The following is a 26,572-nucleotide window of genomic DNA, read 5'->3' as shown; positions in this document are numbered from 1 at the left end:
CTCATCGACGCCTCTACCAACCAATCGCTCGCTATTAAAATCTCATTACTAGAGCAACGCCGCGAATTCGCAACGTTCGCGTCGCAATGATTAGCATACAATGCTGGCGGTCTGAACAAACATGTCGCTTGAGTCATGGGGCGAGTAATCGATGAATAATTTAGCGGGCGTGTGGGATGTCAATGTACTGGAGAAAGTTAGGGCAGCGCTGATGGAGACTGATTCTAGGTCAGTGTTGAAGGAAAATAAAAACTTCCGAGTCACTTAGGTTACTTGAAATAGTAAATCTATACCTAAGTCACTATTTTGACATAAGAATTTAAATCATCAATCATCAGGCCACGAAATAGTAGAGGTTTTCTAGACTTAATGCTGATGATCATACAAATCATCCACTGCCATAAAATGTAAAATTATGTGTTTTTTGAATGGAGTTTGACAGATTTTTGATGTTTGTCAAAGTTAAAGTATGATGGTGCAACCCAGCCTAAACATTGACTGAGTAAGTGAGTATAGTGGATAGTGCTAATGAGTTTTCTGCAAAAAAATGCATTAGAAATCGCAATTCTCTTACGAAATGGAATTCACTATGAAGTTATTTAGCCGTTTTCAGTCAGTATGATAAATAGTTTTAAAGTGGACTAGTTAGTCCCTTCAAGCCTACTAGATATGTCTCACCGGTACTATTTCCATGAGAGACAACCCTAGCCACATGTCGTAACTATAGTAAGTACAGTAATAGCTGAAGATTGTGAACTGCAATTTCGAAGTCGACAATAGGTCCGAGGAGGTTTGTCGTCATGGCTTAATGTGCTATTGGGCAAGTCGAAATTAAGTTTCCGTGGTGAAAGAGGGCGTCCATTAATTACGTGAGACGTTTAGGGGGGTGAGGGGGTCAAGAAAAACCTCACTAAATCTCACGTAGAGGAGAGGGGGGGTCTCAACAAATATCACGTAATTATTTTCAGCAAGAAAAAGGGTCAAATTGCGAGAAAACTGGGTTATTTTAAATTAAAAAAAAAAAAAACAAATTATTCAATTTTTTATTCTAAACCGTCTAACAATAAAGAAATTAGAAGAAACAGTTTTTTTTTATATTAAATCCAAATCGAAGCTTAGATAATTATTACCTATTTACATTGCAAATATGTATTTTAAGAAATCTCACGTGAGATTGTGGGGAGGGGGAGGGGGTCTGGAAAAATCTCACCAAATCTCACAAAGGGGGGGGGGGGTTTGTGACATCGGTACAGAATTACCTATAAGGTCTAGCGCGCTGTAGCTGGATATTGACTTGAGGTAAGTTATACATGACGTCACATGACACGAGTGATCATGGAATAATAAAACAAAAGAGCGTCGCATGCGCCTGTGTCTGTACCGCGCCCGCCGCTGCAGCTGGTAAGGAAGAATTACAATGACATGACGTCACGCTTAACTTAGTCAATGTCTGAGGTCTGGGAGGGGTTTTTGTAACGTCAAACGTCAGCAAGACTTCAGCCCCCCTAGACAAAACGCACTTTTTGATCGAATCGAAAATCGAATCCCTCAAAACTCCATACAAAAAAGGGGCTTTTCGACCACTTTTCGACTGGTTTGCGATTATAATTTGCACTTTGTCTAGACCCACAGATTTATATTATTATGCTCTGTCACGTCATAATAAGTCAATGTCACCCCTCCCGTGCCGCTCCATAGCTCAGGCACGAGAATATTGGTTGATGTTTTTTAATTTTTCATGTTTTTTGTAATATTTCCAATGCGATAATGTTATTGTTTATGGAATAAATGACTATCATCATAATCATGTCAGCCATAGGACGTCCACTGCTGAACATAGGCCTCCCCTAATGCTTTCCACGTTGATCGATTGGTAGCGGCCTGCGTCGAGCGCTTCCCTGCTACCTTTACGATGTCTTCGGTCCACCTTGTAGGTGGACGTCCCACGCTGCGCCTTCCGGTACGCGGCCTCCATTCCAGAACCTTGCTGCCCCATCGGCCGTCAGTTCTGCTCACTATGTGCCCTGCTCATTGCCAATTCAGCTTGCTAATCCGTCGGGCTATGTCAGCGACTTTAGTTCGTTTACGGATTTCCTCATTTCTGATTCGATCTCGCAAAGAAACACCAAGCATAGCCCTCTCCATAGCACGCTGTGCAACTTTGAGCTTCTGTATAAGGCCTATAGTAAGAGGCCACGTTTCCGAGCCATAAGTTATCACTGGTAACACACATTGATTGTAGACTTTCGTCTGAATGAATGACTATGACTATGACTAAACGCTAGTCCTATAGAGGGTCTGGACGTTAGATGTTTTTTCGTTTCGGCGAAAAGGTCTGCCTACGTTATTTATTATTGTTTAGCTAATGTCTAGACTAGAGTCTAGGTCTTGTTTTTACAAGAAACAAAGTACTTTCCCTTGTTTTCTTGCGGTAAATATTAAAACTTTTCCTAAAATTATTCACCAACCTTGAAGTGTATCAGTCTCTTTCAAAATAATTTCAGGCTCGTCTCAAAAGCTGAACCGTTTATGAATACGTCCGTCAGTCCTAAACGAAGACAGCTGTTTCCTGGGGCCTTATCGGGGCCTATTGTGTCCCCGCGGGTCTTTGAAAGTGGGCCTTTCCATTGACAGGTTACGCAGGAGGCACCACATATTCTCATAAGCTTTTATGAAGATAAATGTAGCCATTTTATGGGAATCCCGCGAGGAAAAAGCTGGGAAATTAAAAAGAATTACCTAAGTTACTTAGGTAGTTTATTCTGTAGGCTATTACGGCTTGATCCTGTTAAGTACCGACTAGGTAACATTGGCGAGTATTTTTCTGAAGCCTACCTAAAACTGAAGGCATACTACTGTAAATATAGATCTTATGTGGTTAGAATAGGTGCGATTTTGTAATATAAAATAAGTATAGCATAATATTACCAACAACCTATAGGTAAAGGTTAATTTCCAAAATTGTGATTAAATAATCATCTGAGGCTGGGTTGCACTATATTACTTTAATTTTGACAAACGTCAAAAATCTGTCAAACTCCATACAAAAAAACACCGGTTATTGTTAAACTTACGGAAGTTAGGTGGTGTAACTCAGCCTAAGTAAATTAGTTTTTTTATGTCGATAAGATGAGAAATCTTAATTAAGTTCCATTATTTGCGAAAGCTCAAAATGAGTTTGTTTTTCCAGTGGATTTTCAATATTTTATTTTTTTAATTACAAGTCTGTCGAATTATAAAGTTCTGTAATTTCTTACCTAACTCTACACAGAATTAAGAAAAGTTGTCATCAGAAATTAGCTTTGCACTCATCCCAACTCAAATAATCTCTTCGTTAGATTGCAAGAATTATGTTTGCAATCAAGTTAATGAATCTGTGTATGTGTGAGTGAGAAAACTCGAGTTTACTCAACTTTGAGCTTGAACAAGTTGACATAAACGACCTCTGCAATGTTGTTGTTTACTTTGGAATATAATATTTAATTTTAGAGATAGAAATATTGTTGATTAGGCCTATTTAGTTAGCTTTTAAAACTTTAATTGATATGGAATATATTGGCTCACGCAGAAACGTAAGCATACCATCGACAATTGATCGATAAATTGATCAATAAGGAGAGAATGCTATAGAAGCGATTGAAACGGCCTATAAACTCGTACGTTTTTATCGATTCGTATGAGTGAGGGCATTTATTCAACAATAATCCAGCGGTCGAATGAATGAATCGGTACGAATACAAACACTTTGTTTGCTAGTCTAATCAATGCGAAAAGTCGTAGAGTATTGTGTAACCGGCTTAATACCTACTCCACCACATACTATATCTTGAGAATGGTGTCATACGAAATGGAATAAAAAACGCCATAAAAATCCTACCTCTCAATTTCACAAAGTAGTCATGCGACAGTTAATAACAGAGACATATTGCATTTTATTACAGAAAGAGCTGCGCACGCGATCTGACGCAACCAAGAATGGATGCTAGAAAGTAAGTTTGAGGTATTTCTTCGCAATTTTTCGTGTTATTTATTCGACAGTTAAAAATGCATCGTGTTTAAAAATCGTTAATTACAAACTACAAAGTCAATCTTCCATTAACGGTTAGTTTATTACATGAATACGAAATAATTAATGCTTTGAGCTTAGTGGATTGGTTTAATCTTATTATTTACTTAACTCGGAGCACATTAATCATGTAAAATAAATAATAATGATAGCTCACCACAATTTAATTTAATTTGTGCAATACATATTTCTAATTTTCTTTTTTTTAATTATGAAAAAAGGCTCAGTAACCAATATCTATTCTAGAGCTTAGCCAAAGCATTTTGTGACAGTTTGAATATCTAAATCGCTTCATGTTACTAGTGAAGTAAACATGTAACAAAAATAAAGCGATACAATTTTACGAACGTTTGTAACTTTCTCTAGCTCTACCAAAAATAATAATAACTAAAGAAATATTACAGTAATTCCCAAGCGTAAGATTACGTGTGACAGTGTGACATACTTATTCCCGTGACAAATCAGACCCAAATAAATTACCTTTCAACCCACATCACAATAAAATACACCATGTATATCAAGAACAATCTCAATTAATAGACAAAAAGTTAATTGGAAAAAGTCATTTACCTTTTTCATAATTAGTATTTTTGGGCTGTAAAACAAATGTGCTTGAACCACTGTGAAATTGAGTTAACCGCATTGGTACAGGTATGACTGTTACACGGGTCACATTTGATTTTAATGGGATTTTTCATGTAAAGATAAATTCATTTGTTTGTATACGTAACTGATTGGAAACAATATGGGATTTGGGAGAATCAAAAATGTTTTAAAACATGTGATCATAATAATATTGTTCTTTTTAAATCACAATAATATTGTATGTATGTGTTACGGTCAAAGTGATAAATGTGAAAATTATGAATAATCGCCGGTTATTATGAATAATTACCGCATGATTTGGTAAAAGTGATTAATATGAGGTCATTTATGTGTGTATAAAACTAAATAGGCGGCTTAGGGGTGGCCCAAGGGCCACCCCCGCCGCACCTTAAAAAATGTTTTTGGGAATACCATTTAACACTCTTCCGACTTTAGTTAGTTATTTCAGAAATATTCTACATATTATTACAGAATAAGTAGGTACTCACTCACTAGTTAGTATTATAAATGTTTTTTTTTTAAATGCAGAACAAGGCAGGTATTTTTGACCGCAATCGCACCTGATGTTAAGTGAGATGCAGTCTAGGATGGTATAGGTACACACCTTGTACATGACGTGGCCTTGTTATATGAATCTGAAATCGTTCGTGTCAGCCGAATGACGTCCACTGCTGGACAAAGAGCTCCCCCAACAAAGGCCTCCCCCAATCTAAAATACGGTGTACAAACTCTAGTAGTGGATACGAAACTTATAACAAGCTTTCAACTTCTGCATCAAGTGAACTTCGAAAACAACGTCAAGTTACCAACATTTGGAAATCACGTTAAAATGCACCATAATTCTATGTTCATTAGACAGATTTTGAAAGCTTTAGCTCCAATATAACACCTTTTACCTCACAAAAATAGGGGAACGTTGCCTTCAGTAATGCGTTTTTATACTTACAATCCGCCATAACGTTACTGCGTAATGGAGGCAGCAAGCCATCAGTATGACTTATGCGCTGGAGGTGGGCCTTTAGCCAAACTCGGCTGGGCACAGACCACTTAGATATTTAGACGCTACTGTAAAGTATTTACATGCACACTGGATGGTTCCGCAGTTTGCGTTCAGGTCAAATGAATGCAGTTAGGACGCATCAACACAAAATGAATAGAGATTGCCAATGTTGTTTATACACGATGCGGACTGCGTTCACTTTGACCTGACCGTAGACCGCAGAATGCATCAGCAATAAATGCCCCAGTATGGCAAATCGATCAATATGTAAATCACTGATGCTTTCGTGTTAACTGAAACTGGCGACAATACAATTTCAATTATATCGCCGTATAAGCATGATCTATGAATTAATTATTTAAAATGAGTAATTTACGTTTACTTGTCACAAAAATGTAGTATCTAGATACAAAAATAATGATGACAGTCAATTTTGATTCAAGACAGCTGTGATAAGCAAATTCGCAAATTAAGTATTGCGACTCGGAGTAAAGCGATTATGGAATCCTCAATCTATACTGTAATGTCACATGTCACATTGTAAAATTAGAGCAATAATAGTATTTCTCTGGCTACTTTTCCACCGAGGGGTGATACCAAAATCTCAAGCTTCCATCAAGCTTCTATCTTCTAAGTGGTCTGCGGACATCCCAATCAAAACTTATTGCCTATTTGCCCAGCAAACGGAGCTATTAAAGGACCGAACGTTAGCCGCTGTTATCTGAAAGATATGGTATTCGTGCAGCGTAACTTTTTTGGGATCTCGTAAAAAAGGATGTGTTTAATAAGCAACAAATTCTTGCGACATCCCAACGACTTGTCAAGAGGTTTGGATTGGCCATTTTCTTTCTAGTCACAATATGTAAGTCCTGTCCTATGCCTAGGTACAAGTTAAGATGACCCAATAGAGTCTTATAGAGTCTATATTACAGGATTTCTCAAACTTTCGGCTCCACGAACCCTTGTTATAGTTGCCAAATGATTGCGAACTAGCTAATTAAATTCCCAGAGAAAATAATAAAATTGATTATTGAAGAAAATAATGTTTTACTTTCAATAAATTGCCAAAGAAATGTCTTTTAATATTAATGTGATGGGTGTGCTTGTTTGTAGTAGCAAATGGAGTTCATTTTAGGAGTAATTTTGGACAATTATTGTAATTCTACCACCATTATATAAATCTTGTCGCGAATCTACCTTCGATTGGCAAACCCCTAGGGGTTTGCGTACCCCACTTTGAGAAACCCTAATAGACCATAGACTCTTTTTCCCTTCCTAATAATATGATTTAATTAAATAATGAAAATTTCGTATAATAATATGTAACTATCGCAGTTGTTTTATTTGTTGTAATGGCTCTATGGTTCATCATCAAACAATCCAGACGATTGAAACAAGAAGAAGCTAAGAAAAAGACCGTAGTTATTTGGTAAATCTTCAAGTTCTTGGGAAAAAGGGAATCTCTATAATGAATTACAAATAACTTAAAAAAAACGAACTGCCGCAGTACATCCTGATTCTGTTCCCGCCTTACCTTAGGCAGTTCGATTTTTTCACTTTATTTTATGAGATAAAATATGATTTAGAAAGTCATATTTTTCCTACCTTTACACAAAACCTTTTACCTTATAAAACCTTCAGTCTTAGTTAGCGTAACCACTAAATATCCACAACAGCACCTCGTAGACATAACCGTAAACATATATCTTTGGAATGTTATCTGCCAGATAACTATAGCAAGTAACTTGTCTCCTATTTCTGCACTTATCTTAACTCCTAAGGTAACACAAAGCTCGAATACGAACCAAAATGGTTGCTAATTGAGCAGTTAAATTAGAAATATTATACCGCTCTCTTGTACGTGTCAGAACGGTTTTGGTAGTAGTAATGTGATCACATACAGACAATTAGGTCTAAGTGCTTAACTCAGTGACTTATTATGACAAGTCAAGTGGAAGTGCGTTTCCATGTGGAAATAACATTTTGACAAAAGGTCCCTAGTGAAAGGCATCTGGTACAAAACAATCCAACCGACCATCTACAGACACCTTTGGTTTGATGGAACCGATATGGGCAGAGATTGTGATGAGCTTTCGACTCCGTTCCAGACACATCCCGCTAAATAATTTCACTGCGCTAATAGGACAAGTCACATCTCCTAATTTCTCGGAGTGCAACGTGGCAGACGTATACCATAATATCTTGGTGGAATGTGACGTGTGCGGAACGAAGTGGAAAAATCCGCTATTAATAACTGCCACAATATTAATTTAAGAATACTTGGCATATGTAACTCCATTTTAGCTTTTCCATTATCTGTATAATGTATGCCTCTATAAGGGTGACGTCATATTCACTAAGTGAATAAACCCTCCTTAATCCTGTGTTTCGCCGAGTGAGTGAGGATACCGGAGGCCCAATTGGGGGGGAATGGGATTTAAAAGGTTGGCAGCGCACTTGTGACTTCACTGATGTTGCGGGTGTACATGGGCGACGGCAATTGCTTACCATCAGGTGATCCGTCTGCTCGTTTGCCTCCTATCACATAAAAAAATATTTTTTTTTTTTTCATTTATTTGGGAAGACAAACAGCTTCACAATATGTATAACTATAAATAATATTACTTACTTACTAGGATTACAATTGTGAAACCAACCACGTCATCCACATATTATACATATAAACGAGTAAATTACGATGAGAGTGGAAGGTAATATTATTTTATATATCAGATTATGAAGATAGCAAAGGCTACAATATTAAAAAAATAAAAATTTTGAAGATGAAGCTACAATATTAGAAATTTTAAAAAATTTACAAATGATACTAGTCAATTGAGTACAATTGCTCAAAAATTAGTTTCCTAAAGGCGTTCTTATTGTTTGCTAATATGTCTATATTACTAAAATGTTCGTTATAGATATCGGCCAGGCGAGCAATAGGCGAGCGTTTACCAGCATTAGTTCGAGCAGTTGGAACATTGAATAGTTTGTGTGGTCGGCAGGTCCTAACGCGCGGCCTGACCGGTACTCCATAGCTAATCATATTTACTATGTCGTTACAGTAATAAGAATAATAATAATAATAATAAATAAAGATTTTAAAAAATCTGAAGTCTCGCTGACGTTTGACATTAACAAAAACACGCTCGTACCGCTCCCATACCTCAGGCACTAACTAAGTTATGTGCTAGATAGTACGTTTTAATTAGAACTATGGTAACGTCTGCAAAGTTGGACTTACTCAAACAAAACAAGTTACACTTAGGCTGGGTTGCACCGTCTTACTTTACTTTGACAAATGTCAAAAATCTGTCAAACTCCATACAAAAAGCACTGGTTATCGTCATAGTTACCGTTAAAGTTAGGTGGTGCAACTCAGCCTTAAAGTAGAGTTTACCTATTCAAGAAGGTGCGACATAACAGCCATACGTTTTTCTTAAAGACAGCATTGGGAAATGTTGTATTCGGTTGGAACATCGATTAGGTACACATATTGGTCACCTTCAAATCAAATCAAATTAAACCACTTATTTGTAAAACATAGGTGGCAGAATACAGGTAGTAAGTACATAATAATGAGTAGATTCTGTTCACAAATCAAAATATCAAAGTCACTGTTCATTATGATAATGGCAATGAAAAACAGGCAATACCAAAGCCTAATATTACAGTTTTACTAACATTGAATATCATTTGGAACGGATACGAGCATTATTGTGCTATTATGACACATAATTGCCATCTTCCTATGAGAACATACACAATGGCTACTGTGACATGACTACAACTATTTCATTACTTAAACAATTGATGATGAAGTCTTTAAATAGACTCCGGACGCAGTAAGGACAATCTGTTCAGGTGGGGATTCTTGGACTTGGAGTGCAGGTAACGTGCGGTTTTGTTCCCCAGTCGATGAAGCACATAATGTCGTGCCCTGAGTGCCCCAGCAACTGCACGCAGGAAAATTTAATGAATGCTGCTGACAACGCCACTCTTGTGGCGGAGTTTTGGACTGACACTGTGTAGGTTTGTTGTAGACACGATAAGGAGAAGAAAACAACTGATTATACACAAACTCGTTAAATCTCTTACGTAACATCCTAATCCTTTCCACGGCCAGAACCATTGATTTTATAACCACGGAGAATTCCCAGTTATAAAAAGAAACGACAAAAAAACCGCACCGGATTCCTTTGCAACCCTCACGAAAAAAAGATAAAAGCAAAATGGTGTTGCCACTCTATCCGGCTGAATTTGTTGCCTAATTATAGCAGAGGTGGGCAATAAATCTTGGGTAATTTAATTTTAGGGAGGAGGCAATGAGGTGGCAATGGGACATAACTATTAGGACTTTTTATGACATAATTCCGATTTAGCTTTTCTTATGGCTAAGGTTGGAAGATGATTGCAACATACAAATCTGACAAACCAGAAACACAAATGGAACGAACTAAATAATTATGTAAAAAGTTTGTGCAAATAGCATAAGCAAAATAGCCCATGATGCATTATTGTTTATTGTGATGTCAGTGAATTTAGTTATAAGGCTTTTATATGAACATTAACTTTGTCATATTTCAAAAGCATTGTGTTATGTAAAAATTTATTATAAATAGTATTTATATATGCAGCTTAAATTGCTGAAAACTTATTGCTGTTCAAATGATATTTTTGTCGCTACAGAAAATAATTTGTTATTATCGAATTCCAAAGAATAATTCTTAATCCAAGTCACGTCTGTTCCATCCAGATGAAAACTATTCTATTTTCAATCAAGTTAAAAAAAGATTGACTACATCTGACAAAGGACTGAACAAAATGGGATCGAAAGTTTTCAGGGATGATCAATTGTGACGACTCCATGCCCGCAGCTGTACTGGACTTAGAATGGCGTGGATCGGTCCCCAGTCTCCTCTCCGATCTATTTTATTGCTTTCAGCTCGGATAGCGATTCCTCTTTAAGTGTGTGTTGTCGGTAGTAACTCAAATGTATGTAATTGTATGTGTGTTCTCTTTTATAAAGGAGAAAACATTGCAATAAAGGAATAAGATTATGTTGTCGGTTTTAGTTAATACTTACTTAAGTACAGGTTAAGATATACTCTTATATAGATAACTATTAAGAAACCGAAACAATATCTATTTAAGAAAATAATCTAAAAGATATACCTAACCAATAGCAATATAGTATTTGAATTTGAGTTTCAAAACTTATTTAGCTGGCTGTAATTTAAAGTGACCAAGCTAAGAACTTTATAGCTTTAATTTCCGATATCTCGACAGGCAGTTTATTGCTAAAACTTGACAAGGTACTTTTGCATGTAATACTATCGGTAGGTACCTAATTTCAAGCAAATATTTTGAAATCCAGAGAGGAAAGGACCATTGACTTATGTACGAGTACATGCATGTTTCTCATTCATCAAAGTCATCATTTAAATGAAGTGCTTAACTTCCTAATTAGCAGTGTTAGAGACACCTGCTGACCGGCAAACAATGCAACCTTGGCTTCTGCGAATTATATAATACCACAAAAGATGGCGATTCAGTAGAATCAGTAATCAGATTCAAAATGCATGCAGAGCGGTGCAAGTATTGAAATATTAAGAATCTTAATTCTCTGAGTGGCCGCAATGAGTGTTTTTTTTTCGAGGACATACTAGGTAAGCTTTGTTGATGATTATTATAAATTATAAATCCAGTAGAGCTGAGATAGGGCCAACTTCAATCTTCCCGTGAATGTCGTAGGAGGCGACTAAAGGACAAATGTAGGGGTTCGATTCCCGCCTTAGGCAGTTCGTTTATTTTTATAATTTACAATTTAGTTTGAGATGCAACTCTTAACGCTAAAAATTAAATAACTTTTGCGAACATCAGGCGTCCCTAACCCGTCCGGCCAGCATGAGATGTGTAAGCCGAAATCATTGAAATGTATCATGGTTTGAGGTGAAATGCTTACCTACTGTAAGTACAGTAAGGTTACTTAAACTACTTTAATTGTGATAACCCAAACAATACACTTCCCACGATGGCTATCGGACGAGGCATTTTAACTATTCCAGCAATGACTCAATGTTTATGTCGTTAGTTAGCAATAAGGAAGAAATTCGGAATTTTTTCATTTACCTTTATGTTCATTATTGTGGAAACGAGGTAAAGGTGAACAGAAAGATTTGTATACCTATTATAAATGGGTTTTTCTAATTAAATACTGATATAGTATTTAATTAGAAAAACCCATATAGTGGATAAATATCACCTCTATATTCTCAAAGATGCGGTAATGATCAAATTAGTAAAAGTGCTCTACTTTTGAGTCACAGCAAGAGACGAGTATTGTATTTTGCCTGTGGCCTAATTGCCAAAATATTGGTTTAAAAATATGCAAATACCTATTACCTACAACTATTACTTCATCATCATCATTATTTCAGCCACATGCAGGACGTCCACTGCTGAACATAGGCCTCCCCCAGTGATTTCTACATCGCCCGGTTAGTAGCGGCCTGCATCCAGCGCTTTCCTGCTACCTTTATGAGGTCATCTATCCACCTTGTGGGTGGACGTTCTAATTACTACTTAAATTTAAATAAAAGGAATGCCCGCCACCGGCACCACTTAAGTTTTATGTAATCGTAAGATATACTTTTTAGGATGACAAGCACATTTCAGCAAGTTCGTAAATGCCCTGAAGGTCCAGGAACGGGATCGGGACTTAATTTGCAGGATTAGACGGGATTATCCCTGTCTCTGTTTGGAAAAAGCCCGTTCATTGAACCGTCCATTTGTCTCAATAGAACTACGATGGGAACGAATTTAATGATTTGCAAGTAAATTAGCTCAGGTACTTACGAATTAGTCGCCTAAAACGGCACTTTGTTAATTGTTGCTTACCTGGAAAGAAATTAAAAGATTAGTTAAACACTTTAAAGGCAAGATATTCAGAAATACCTAACATGGTCTTGTTTGCAGAAAGATAAAAAGTGATATTATAAGTAGACTATGGCAAACCAAATTTTAATGATTTCTCTGAGGCAGTTCAAGAATCAATCAGGCGATTTTTATGGAAATAATATCATTAGACACAGCTAGATGCAGAGGCAGACTAATAAATCCTCAGGCTTGCAATAATACAGACGACAGCATAAAAAAGCTCTAAACACTCAGATATTTATGTAGCTGTAATTCTAATTCGTTTATTTTGCAAGTAAGCCTATAAAAAGCTTTTTTATATGTCCCAGTATTAATTTAACCCTAACACTGCTTCGGGAAAACCAATGGGCCAGTCAAGTCAAATCAAATCAAAAATATTTTATTCAATTTAGACCACTAGTGGCATTTGTGAACGTCAAAATACAGCAAAAAAATAGTTGGTAATATGCAACAAAAATGTACCTATAGTCAGATGTCCTCTCGACTGTACTTATTTAACTTCGTACCCCAACAAATTCGGAGTTCACCGAGTGACAGCAACACTCGGAAATTAAGACTAATTGATATACGACTAAGCACTGCGACCTTTGGCTGGACAGTCAGTATATTAATGGAGCGGGCAGTGATTTTGCTGACCATCAGTTAACCTTTGCACAAAGTAAAGTGTGATTGGTCAATACTGAATACTGAACGGGTGATGTCAGTGAGTGGTTTTTAGTTGTTAGTTTATAGGGTATTCTGCAGATTCTAAGAAAGCTCCTAAATCAATTATGTAGCCTCTTGTTACTCACCTGTAAAGTTTCATCAAAATCCTTAGTAGATTTTTCGTGAAAGCATAACTAAAGATAAGTATCCATCCATCCTCGTATTTCATATTTGAAATATTGGTAAGATTAGCTGGCCTGTCAATCGTTGTCCAGTATGTAAGTAGGTATAGAAACATTCACAGAAAAATCGGAAATTGGACAAAACCTCGGGCAGATTGTATGTTAATACTTAAAAGAGCTCTTTTAGGTAGTTAGGTACCAAAATGCAAAGCAAAAACAGTAAACGTATCAAATCGCTCCACTTTATCAAATCCGACGCGCTACCGTTCGATCCTAATCGCCATTTATGGAACAAGAAAACTACAAAATACTGAAAAAACAACAAACAGTCTTCATGGTAATGTCAAGGCAATATTAACGCCAGAACTACCATGGATAACGTACCGAGAAATTGTAATTATTCGGGGAATGAGCGAGCTGAAACTATGGAAATATGCGTAGTTAGTTTTACTGTTTAAACAGCGTTTGCTGTGAAAAAACTTTACTGTGAAATCGTAAGCAGGATCGTTATTATAGTTATAACAGAATTAGGTGGTTTATAGCTACTACGAATCAATTGATTTACTTTTCATAAACGGCCAAAAAACGATCTTACAGCTTACATGTACAAACCCCAAGAGGTCACATCGAAAAAGTAAAAGCTATGACAATAAAGGACATTGTCAGAAANATTTTATGAATACATTTCCATAAGATTCAAGAGATGGATTATAACTTGGCTGTGACGTCACTCAACCCTCTTTCTACTCGGACTTCGAAACCCACACTACAACTACTATTTCTGATCTAGTAACTTTATCCTACTAACTAGCTTTGGTCGCCCGCTACGCGGGCTACAAAAGCTAGATCTGCGATGCTGGCCGCTCCGGGCTTCGCCCTACGCGGCGCTCGGCCTGCGGCCTCGCATTCGGAGCTCGGCCTTCGGCCTCGCAAAAATTACAGGGGGTGTTTATTGTCTGTCTCCGTGCTCTTGTGCTTTTTTGACGCAACACAAGTAAATCTATGGGTACTGTGGGGATTTGAACCATCGCTCGGCCTTCGGCCTCGCCTTTTTCTACGTTAGCTAAGCCCCCCTGCATACAATTTGTATGGAGAATTCAGTCCCTTTAGGAAAACGGGTGAACGCTTGGCGGCCATCTTGGATTTCCAAAATTTTGCATTTTTGCCTTAATCTGGACCATTTTCCGCGCCGAACCCCATTTCTACTTTTTTTCTAACTTCTCCCAATCCCGTAAAACAATTCCTTAAAACCACCCATGTCCCAAAATTTTGAGTTTCCGTAACTCCCAGTGTTGCCAGGTCATCGAGCTAAAAATGATCAAATGTCATTAGTTTGACCTATTTGCAGGAGGCGTCATCCAAATTTCTGACCGAAAGTCGTTATTTCCATTTTTTACATTTTTGGACCAAAACTCTCAAAGTATGGCAACACTGGAAATTTTAGTTCTCCCAAACGATACTCCTTGACAAACGACGTAATCGCCCCATACAACTCGACTTTCCCAAATGTTGCCAACGGCCCGAAAAATGCATTTGAAAAATCAGAAATCTGAAACTTTTTACAAAATGGCCGCTCACTCGGTCGCCATCTTGATTTTCTGACATTTCGGATTTTTCCCATAATCTAGGTCGTATATCCGACCAAACCACATTTTTGGATTTTCCCTGCCATATCTCCTTCTGTCCGTCCTTAACTTTAAAGACACCCATGTCGCAAAAAATACTTTTCCCCGTAGCTCCCAGTGTTGCCAGGTGATCGAGACGAAAATGGTCAAATGTCATTTGAACGACCCCTTTGCAGGAGGCGTCGTCCAAATTTTTGACCGGAAGTCGTTATTTCTACTTTCGACATTTTTGGACCAAATCTCCCAAAGTGTGGCAACACTGGGGAAATTTCTTCACCCAAGCGAAACCTCTCGACAAGAGACACAACCGCCTCATACAACTCGACTTTCCAAAATGTTGCCAACTACTCGAAAAATGAATTCCAAAAATTCGAAATTTTCAACTTTTTACAAAATGGCCGCCTGCTCAGCCGCCATCTTGATTTTTTGACATTTCGGATTTTTCCCATAATCTGGGTCGTATATCCGACCAAACGTCATTTTTATTTTTTTTCTGCCATAATTCTTTCTGTCTGTCACTAACTTTAAAGTNTGATCAGTCAGTGAGTCAGTCAGTCAGTGGTAATCGAGCTTTATATAATATAGATATAATTATAATGCGAAAGTTTGGATGTCTGGATGTTTGTTACTCTCTCATGCAAAAACTACTGAACGGATTTTGATGAAACTTTACAGTATTATTGTTTATAACCCAGAATAACCTATATGGCTATAATTCATGATGATCTGTGACAAACTAAATTTCACGCGGGTGAAACTGCGGGCAGAAGCTAGTTTTACAATAAATGCTTATTACGCCGCAGTCACCAGTACCACTATTGCGGTAGTAATAAATAAATAAAACAAAATAATAAATATAATACAGGGTGTTGATTTCAATACTCGCCATATTTAGGGAGTTCATTATTAGCTTATTCTGATAACGAATCAGTAAAAAATTGACTTCGAAAATAAAATTAAAACGAACTTTAACTTTAGTTTGTCAAAGAAAAATACCTATTTACACTACCTACTTTACATGGCTTCCTTCAGTAGGCTATCCGACATGATAAGCGAGCGATCCGCGTAGCTCGATGGTGCCGCAGTATAAACTGTTGCAGTATTGCGAGCCACAGAACAATTGATTTCGCACGGAAAATATTCGCTATAAAATCCACTTTCGTTTGTAATTTTGTTTTGGTGCTAAATGCGTATAAGTCATAATAGATAACCTAAATAAATATGGTGAGGATTGAAATCACCATCCTTTATGTAATAATATGATATATTGTTTCAGTGATTACTTGGCTGTAACCGTAAATAATGATGATTTGGTAAGCTTTTTGACATATGTGCGTTTTGCTTGGTGGAAATATTGGGTTATTTAACGTATTCCTTAAAAATTATATGCCAACAGGACGAACTTATCAAACTTAGAAGAGAAAATCGGAAGGCGTTACAAATGATTAAAGGTTGCATGAAAAAAATACAGCAACAAGATAAAGAAATAAAGAAATTGAAATTGGTTGGTATTACAATATCTCCATAATAAATATTATACCATTATTCTAAACATTAATTTAAAAAATAAATATTATTTACCGAAAGAATGCGGTTGAAGAAAGTTGCTAGTAAAAGTAATATTATAAAGTTTTCGTATTTTTGTACACATTAATACTAACATTATTATTATGTTATAGAACAAAGAACTGGCATACGCACACGTAAGTGACTCCCAAATGGAAAAATATGAAGAAATATTGAAATGCAAAGATGAACACATTAAGGATTTGGAAAATAAAGTGAGAGAGCTTCAAAAAAATGTCGATAATATCAATAACGAAGACAATACAGGGTAACGTATCACAAAATTATCTAAATTTAAAAAAGTACCCTACTAGTTATTGCCTGTGCCAGAGTAGTTATCTTATTTCCCATTGCATTGCATGTGTTTATTTTTTATGTTAAAATAAGTTTACGTTCACTTCGAAGTCGATTACACGATTACTTACTATTTTTACAAACAGAAGTTCAGTTACATGGGATATTTAATAATAAAATAATTGTTTCATTTTAGAAACCTTCAACAATTGTTGACTCGTCGTTTACAAGGCTTGGCTTATTTTCTGGACAAACTTTTATCACACAAGTAAGTGTCATGATAAATAGATGTAATTAATGAATTAATTTTACATTACTTTGAATAAATATTGTATTTTTTTTTATTCAACAGGTGTGTTTTGGGTGAGGACAAACAAAAATTGGCCGAAAGTATCTTAGAACAGAGCTTAGCACTTCCGGTAGGATTAAAATTAGACGAGTCTATGGCACCAGAAGACTTCACGATGGATGAAAGTAACCTAGATGTATCAAACGCACTAAGAATTGAAGATCTAACTATGATGTTTGGACATCACGGTATCTGTGCGGAAGAAATGAGTAAATTCTCATTGAAGAGATCAAAGCCTTTCCCACAAGCAGATGTTATGTCTGAGTCAGAGTGCTGGTCAGAGCCTGATAGAAACGTGTCTTTAGCTCGAGTTGGTCTATGCGACACTGGAGTGGTTGCTAGAGAATCCACTTCGGATGTCAATAAATATCGGTCAAGAAGGTCACGTGTTTCTTTAGGCTCTCGGTCCGAAGACAACAAGAACGTCAATGAACATCTTTCAGTTGAAGAAATGAATCAACTGGTTAAACGAAATGATCTTATTGAAGACGAGAACAACGATCTCAAGAGCAAATTGGAGTTTGCTATGCAACAAATAAATGAACTCATAGTGGAAAGGGATGAATTAAAAAATAATCTAGCTTCTGAACGTGCCAATCATGCGGAATTAAAGAAGAATGCAGATTTCATGTGTGAAAATATAAAACGCTTGGAGATTAAGATTGCGGAGGTTGAAAAACAATTAGCCGAAGCCGTTAGCTTTAATGAAAAGTTGCGAGTTGAAAGACAAGAAATGGAAACGATGCACATGGAAACCGAACGATCTTTGCGACGGGCTGCAGACGAGGCAACAGTGCAAGCTTCCCAGGCCGCTTTAGAGCGAGCACGGGCTCAACATGACCGATTAAGGATTGAAAGAGAACTAGAAGAAGCCCGCGAAAAATTAGCGTCTGCATTAGACATGAACGCTCAACTAGAAATCGAAGTAACTCGTAAAGTGGCTATGGACGCCAATATGAAAGTAGCATACGTTAATGAAGGCCAATCAGAAGAAGAAAGGCCAACGTCTCCAGACCAGGGTATTGATAGTGACAGGCTGTCAAGCCTGGAACAAAATGAAGCTGTTACATTGTCACCTCGTAAGTTTATACAGTACTTTTTACGCTCAAAAAATAAATTTATGTAATATTCTTATGACTGCTCCTATTGTCTAATAATATTTTTAATTATTTTAATATACATTATATAGTATACTTATTGTATTAGCAGCTTAAATACATAATTGTGAGATCCAAGCATACTTAATGCATTATTTTTTCAGGTTCACTATATGAAGAAAATTTAACTCTTAAGCAGAAACTTGCCAGAACTAAAACAACGTTGGCAGAAACTTTGGCACAGTTAAATGCTGCTAATATGAGAAAAAGAAGTGTACAGCGTGCAATCTGCCGAGAAATTCATAAAACTCAAGGAGTCCTACGAAAAGCTCGTGATCAACTTGAAAATCAGACCAACCCACAAGGGTTATTGTAATAAGTTAAAAATTCAAGACTTCAGCCAGTGGAAAGGCGTGATAAGTAAATAATGTTTTTTTTATTAACATAGATATCCCTGACTTTCTGTGTGGTGTTGATGTAGGTATTTTTAATATAATTAATATTCTCTATTGTAACAAATGAACCGTATCAATTTAAACAACTAGGTACCGATGTTTGTGCTGTTTTATAAATTGTCAATAAATGATTATATTTTTATTTATTTTGTTACTTTACCTTCTTTTTTCTCTCTTGATGTTTGTTAGTTCAGATAACTGAACTAAGAAAGTATTGTACTAACATTTGTGTAGGTACAATACCTACCTACTTACTAAAATTTTTTAGTTGCAATAAAAGCTAGAATTTATTTAGTGAGCAAACTACATCTAAAACTCGACTATTGGCTCTGTGCACGATTACAGCGCCAACTAGCGTCCACAACTTTGTGGGCTCTGTCACATTGACATTTAGGTCGTATATTTGTGAAAAAATATCGAAATGAAAAATTAACAAATATTTTCGACTAATAAATTGTTGTGATACCACGATTTGGGTGGAAAAAAGGTTTTGAAATCATTTTGGTCATTCAAATCAAATGAGGTAAGTCCAAAAAGTGTGTTTAATTTTGATTGTGATTCTGGTCTGTGAGCACGTAGATTTTGTCCAATGACCCCAAGCTACCCATCCTTATCGCTCGCGCTTAATTATATTGCTGTCGCGCTCGCACACTCACTGCAGGCGCCTGTCGCACAGTCGCGATGTGGTCGCGACGCGACTAGCAATAGGCTAAAAACCTATAAAGATTTTTCGTCCTTTAGGCTAGGTCTATTTTATTTATTTGTAAACACCTAATTGTACAACAGGATGCAATAAATGAATATGAATATTTATTTTTAACCGACTTCAAAAAAGAATGAGGTTATATGTTCGACTGTATGTTGTATTTTTTTTTCTATGTATGTTCACCGATTACTCCGTCAAATTGTGGAACGATTTTCAAAATTGTTTTTTTGTTCGATAGGGTACACTTCTGAGGTGGTCCCATTGTCACCAAGTCAGGATCTGATGATGGGATCCTAGAAATATATGATAATAATAATGTATAACAATTAGGTACTTAATTATTTCCAATTTCAAATAATATTCGTTTTTATTTAATTTTAAAATAAATGCAATACAAAAATACTTGTTTAATTCATACTAAGCCATAACCTGAATAATGGCTATAGCCTTATAATAAGCCTACTACTCGAAAAAGACTTCAGTCGGAAATAAAGCCTAAAAGGCTATTTAGGCCTATAGGTTTTTTTTAAACCTATAGGCTTTTTATAATGAGTAGCCTTTTAAAAGCCTAGTAGTCTATCATGGCCAAAAAAAGAACTAAATAGGCTTAATTTTAAGCCTAAAAGCCTATAGGCCCCGGGAACACTAGTCGCGACAGCAATATAATTCGCGCGAGCGATAAGGAGAAGCTTGGGGTCATTGGACAAAATTCTACGTGCTCACAGACCGGGCTTTAGAAGAAAATGTTTACTTAGTCGTTTGTTCTATTTTGACTGACGAGTAGCCGAGTAGCACCCCCCACCACGGGTTCCTGCTCACTTGGTCCTCGGCTAAACGTGTTTTAGTCGAGTTTATACAAAAACCACTAATTACTTGTAAACTGTACTTTAATGAACAAAGTGTGAACGGTTTTGATCAGTAGCGAGTAGTTACTACTTACTGAAGGCGAGTTTACTAAATTATTTGATTAATGTGAACAAGACTTAACTCCGTCACCGTGTGTCCGAAACAAAATCTAAAAATTGGTCAAGTGCGTGTCGTGCCACGCGCAGTGTAGGGTTCCGTTGTTGTCCGTCGTTATCACAATATATTTCAGAAGAAGCAATTACTTCATCTAAAGTCACTTAATATTTTCTTCTAAGGAATTTTATTAGGTATGAAATTTTATAATACATGAGTAAAACAACTATTACTCTTGAACTAACTGATCTATCTTAACCGCTATAGTTTTCCTTGAAAGTTCATAAAAAGCACTATTCTCATGAATTTTTCCAGATTTTTCAAGCCAACAGTTTAGTTTTTAGTGGGGGGGACGCCCTACTCGGACAAAAATTGGCACTTTAAACCACAGATTAGAGATTATGTCTTTAAACTCTAACATTTTGCAAACAGATCCCTAAATCCAATAATGGTCTAAGAAACCCCTAAGCCATTTTAAAAGAGCTATCCAACCAACGATACCCCACATGATGGGGTAGAAGATGAAAAAAAATTGGGGATGATTTTTTTTACGTCACATGTAGGGGAGCAACCCAAAAAAAAATTTTTCCAAAATTTTATTCTACCGTTTTGTTGGTGTGATTAGTATACATGTTACGGTTAATGTGATAAATTGAAAATTATTAATNATATGTCAAAATTGTTGGTTCTTAGGCGAACAATGTATGGAGAACGAACATTGTCCTTTTACAGGCAATGATCACAATGTTATGGAATAAAATACGTCAATATACTTATAGTGGTCCTAAACAATATTATTTTATGTCTAATTATGGATTTCTACCTGATACTATTGATTTTATAATTTGACTGCAAAGCAATCCCAAACAGTGTAAGCTGATGTAAAGTTCAATAAAACTGACCTAAGAATACAAAGAAAACCTGGCAAATCCTACCAAATGCCCCTTTGAAAACTTGAAGTAGGTGCCTATTTAACCAACACCGTTCTAAATCTATCACTGTTATTGTTTTCAAGTTCTCATATTAGTGCTTGTAAATTTAGACATGGCACGTTTTGGCTCAGTGGCAACCAGTTCGAACAATGATGTATCATGTTGTGGTTATTACACAATGTTTACGTTACTGGCGTGTTGTGGCATTCCTGCTTTGGTAGCTGGAAGTGCTGTTACATACAGGTTGTCCCAAAAAATAGTGTCAAGCCGAAGCCCAGAGGTAGAGCATCACTAGGGTTACCCCAGTCACCGCGACTTTTGTAGTTTTCGAGTTGTGATTTTTTTTTACAACATGCTCGATTTATAACGTTTCTAGTTTACATTTGTGTTATGGATGTAAATACATACTTCTGAATCAGTTAGGCCCAGTATTCATCTAATAATAATAAAAAAATCAGGCATGTGCCTTATCTATTCGCGCCACAGTGACCAAAAAAGTACCTAAGCACAGAAATTTAAAACAATCATAACTCGAAAACTATCAAAAATCGCGGAATATACGAGTACATAGAGGTGATTCGGGTAGCCCTAGTGATGGTCTACCTCTGGGCTTCGGCTGGACACTACTTTTTGGGACACCCTGTATAAGGTGGTTAAAACAAGTACCATGCACCAAAATCATTTCAGCCACAGGACGTCCACTGCTGAACATAGGCCTCCCCCAATGATTTCCAGATAGGCCGGTTTGTAGCGGCGTACATCCAGCGCCTTCCTGCAACCTTTATGAGGCTTTATGTGCACTTTTTGCAGCCATCGTCCACTTACTTTTTACGTTTACTGTTTAAAGAAGAAAATAGCAAAAAACATGATTGGGGGAAATACTGAATGCGTCTATGGAAGTCCCATCATTTCTCCAGGATATGAAATCGCCATATTTATGTTTGTGGCAAGTAATAAAATATGTTTGGTCGCGGGGCGACGATAAATATTTTCTATGATAGAGCAAAATCTACGGAGTCGGAAAATAAATGTAGGCGATATTTTTTATATTTTGTGATCAAACAACATTTGGATAAGCCTACTTCTGGTCAAATTAGGTCAAACTCAAATAAGTTCTTATCTAGAGTACGGTACCACCAAACCAAGGATTCATCATCTAGAATACAACAAAGATTCGAAGTTATTAATAAACAATCTAGAATACAATGAAGTTTCAAAGTTATTAATAAACAAGTCAAAATAATACTCTAAATGCTAAATTCTGAACAACGACCTATTGCGCAATGGTTAAAATTAAGTCTGAAAAGACTTCCAAGAATTATTAAACCATTGTTTAATTAACAGATTCGCTGAAAGCATAAATTGTCACAGTTACCGGGTGGTCGAGTCCTTTATTGTGACAAGACCATCTTGGTAAATTACTGGAGATGTCATCATAAGATGCGCTGTGTATTTGGTTTCAAGTGAATCTAATAACAGCGTGTTAAGAAGAACTAGCTTTGCATCTGACTCAAGCGTACTTTCTGTCCTGACAATGCTTATTGCTCGTACCTACTGAAAGCAAAGCACCTTCCTTAGTACAGAATGAAAAGAAGCAGATGAAGTTCGCCACCCAAGTAACACTAGTTACTAGAATACACTATTACAAGAGACTTTGGAGCAACTATTAAGGCTCCCTTTTTTGCCATCCTATTTTATAATAAAAAAAAATTAAAATTGGATGGTTTTGATCACAATTTCATTCGAAGGGTCACCTATGATAGATAATATTTCGTAAGCTTTTTAGATGTGAACTAGAACTTCAGCAGTCACAGGCACATCTTGTTTATTAATAAAGACGCATCTCCATTAACTTAAGGTGAAAATAGTAAAGTTACTCAGAGCTGTCATGTTGACAGAGTGTGTTTATTAAGGGCGAGGAGAACGCAGCCGCAGACGGTGACTAAGCGGCTAGAATTCAGACATTAAAGTAATGTACAACTGCCATTGATCTGTCTAGAATCGTTATGACCATGGTGGAAAGGTTGGTATCCCCATTAGGACAAAGCCTCTGCCACACCTACTTGATGTTGGTATTGCTTTGGAAAATTAGGAATATTATTCTATAAAAAGTGTAACGTGACAACGATGTTCTCTATAGAACAGTCCTGGCCTGTCCCAGACAATTGGTAGTCAGTTCAGGCCATCAAAAAATCTTAATTTTCTAAAAATTCTACAAGACCAATGAGAGACTCATTCGATTACTTATTGATTCCTAATCATCATCGTCCAGCAGTGGACGTCATTTGGCTGAAAAGAAGAAGAAGAAGAATCATCTACCAGACTGGTAATCACCACCTTGCTCCCTCCACTCCTTGCTATCAATTACTGTATTTACAATACAATTAAAAGACAATGTACTAGCTGGTACTAATGACAGTATTTTAGAGCATTCCTACAGTTAACGGGCTATGTCTAAGGCTTGATTGCACCATGTTACTTTAACTTTGACAAACGTCAATCTGTCAAAATCCATACAAAAAGCACCGGTTATCGTCAAAGTTACGATCAAAGTTAGGTGGTGCAACTCAGTCAGCCTATGTTGTACTGGTATCGATTTGGTACTGTAGGTAACATTAAATAGAGAAGCTTTTAAGTTTTCCACGGAGCTTCTCCCCGACTTTGCGCAGTAGTTTGTAGAAGAGCTTTATTGCACATCCCTAGGGAATTGTAAATATTCCCGCAATAAAAATGTAGCGAGTGTTACTCGGGGTATAGTGTCGTTATTAAATAAAGAAAGCGAGACGATATAAAATAGTATGATATAAAGAATGTATTTCATTGGTGGATGTATCTATTTCTTAAAACTTTATTAAGTTTAATGTAAAAAATATAAGACTTTAATTATTAGCATTGTTAAATAATTGTGTTAAATACAGTTAAAAGCAAATAATATAAGGGTGAATATCCCAAACACGTTTTTTACGCGGCGGAGCTGAGAATCGATGGGAGAAATGTAACTAGAGCGANGTCAAAAACATGTAACGGAATCTCCGACTTACCACTTTAGTGGAGCGATTTCAGAAAATAATGGCCTATTAAGTACATGTTTTTTTGTGTTATTATGAAAGTTTAGAAAACTGTGCAGTTTTTAAAATTATTTTGGACCTATGGAAATTCTTTTTTTTTCTCATACATTTCAATTGAAAATTTTAGTATGTTCTCCTAAAAGCATATTTTTTATGTTTCTAGCAAAAATTTTGTATCTTGCATCAAAGTTATGAAGGTGATTATTTTTTTCAAATATCTGCAACTAATACAGAATCTGTAAAAAAAAAGAAATCTGAGAAAAGTCTACCCAAAAAAAAGATTAAAAAAAAATTAAGCCACTACGTCATGAAATTTGAAAAAATCACAAAAATAACGATAACTTCTAAACTACGAAAAATCGTAGAACATACATGGGGATGAAATCGATAGGTCTAGTCCTCACCTATCACCTGCCTTCGGCTTGACACCTTACAAGAAACACCCTGTATATATAGTTGGGATATAGTTGGGATAACCGGTTATTATGAATAATTACCGACAGTCGCGGTAAAAGTGATAAATTAACCCACTTACTCCTACCAGGCGTTATAACACCGCTAAAAAGTAGTTCGGAAAATCCTCAGATAAATTATAAAAATATCGAGAATTTGTTTACTGTTCCTTGTATTTTCTCTTCATTACGAATCAAGCTGTAATTGAGTATGTTCGATATCGCATATTTGCTTTATTTTGTTAGTTTTTTATTATTTTGAATTCTGTTATTTAGTTTTGTGCAAAAACGTCTAATAAATGGTAGATATTTCATAAACTTGCTAGAAATACCTCAGANATTTTAGTTTTTGAACGTTTCCCGCTAGGGGCGCTGTACAATCCGTCATAAATTTAATGTCAGTTTTGACGCGCTCACTAGTTAGCGCGTTTGATGTATAGATGACCCACGCTGAACTGTCCCACCAAACTCAATGACAGGGGGGCGCTACCATCGTTCAACTATATGGTTTCCAACATGGCAAAAATCGGAACCAGCGATCCGGTATTGACGGTGGCGCCCCACTGTCAATGTCATGCATAGGACAGTTCAGTATTTTAGTACTATAACATTATGCGACATTGATTTNAGTCCGCTGTATAAATAAATTTCGGTGGATTGGTTCTTAATTCCGGTGGCTCAAATACAATTTCGGTGGCTCTTGATAATTTCAAATTGACATATCTCGAGAAGTATTAATAATATTTTGATCTCTACCATATCATTGAATAATACAAGTTATTTACTATTATTTCTGCCACAAAAAATTTTTGGAAAGTGGAAATTAAAATTCGCCACCGGAATTAGGCAAACATCGAGTTTGTTGATATTCACCCATAATCGGTCTATAAATTTTGGTCCTATACGTTTGCTCATTGCAGAATCACAACTCAGACTTGGCAATGTAAACTCATTACACTGCAAAATTGTTACGATATATTTATATTACCACGTGCAGGAACAAAATAGCATACAGGTGCAGCATTGCTCATATCCTGTGTAAATAAGATTATTTTTATCTATTTATTTTTGTATTACCATATTTATCATGATTTACCTATCATGGACAGCTCACAGTACAATTTAATTAAGGGCTTTTTGAGCTAAAAATAAACTTTTGTACCAAAGGTTCTTGAACTACCACACTAATATTATAAAGAAGAAAGATTTAATTGTTTCTTGTGAATAAGCACCGAAACTATTGGACCGATTTGAAAAATTCTTTTACTATTACAATCCTGCAGTATTTCTGATGAACTTAAACGGTATCGGTTCGCCGGGTCAGCTAGTTATTCTTTAAAACTGTCAATAACCTGAAAAAACAAATAAATAAAAATTATTTATTTCAGACAATTTTAAAAGTCCATATTAAGCGGGTTTGAAAATAAACATACACACAAACAATAACAAATTCAAAAACTTGACAAATTCAAAAACTTGTACCCTGTGCAGAGACGGACCATCATGGGGGTGGATAAGGCCCCGTGATCAGTCTCTGCACAAGACACTTCCATAAAGGCTCATCATGCCATCTATTTACCCAGTTCTAATAGGTTCAGTTTTGCAACATTTTGTTCCATGTCGACTGCGA

At 36.3% G+C, this 26,572-nt stretch overlaps 2 protein-coding genes across 2 annotated transcripts in view; one reads left to right on the top strand and one right to left on the bottom strand.

Annotated features, from left to right (window-relative positions):
* Nucleotides 1–26,572, bottom strand: part of LOC114358693 (uncharacterized) — a 152,239-nt gene that overhangs the window by 46,423 nt on the left and 79,244 nt on the right. The gene's annotated exons all lie outside the window — the stretch shown is intronic.
* Nucleotides 16,270–18,970, top strand: cnn (phosphodiesterase 4D interacting protein centrosomin). Its single transcript, XM_028312727.1, has 6 exons — nt 16,270–16,376; nt 16,460–16,567; nt 16,743–16,897; nt 17,120–17,191; nt 17,276–18,351; nt 18,534–18,970. Exons 1-6 carry the CDS (start codon nt 16,323–16,325, stop codon nt 18,743–18,745), a joined length of 1,677 nt encoding a protein of 558 aa, XP_028168528.1. The 5' UTR covers nt 16,270–16,322; the 3' UTR covers nt 18,746–18,970.

The sequence above is a fragment of the Ostrinia furnacalis genome, unplaced genomic scaffold (assembly GCF_004193835.3).
Source record: "Ostrinia furnacalis isolate ACB-3 unplaced genomic scaffold, ASM419383v2 OfSCF4102, whole genome shotgun sequence".
NCBI lineage: Eukaryota > Metazoa > Arthropoda > Insecta > Lepidoptera > Crambidae > Ostrinia > Ostrinia furnacalis.
Note: the sequence above shows the minus strand (reverse complement) of the source record. Positions and strands in the feature narration are given on the sequence as shown.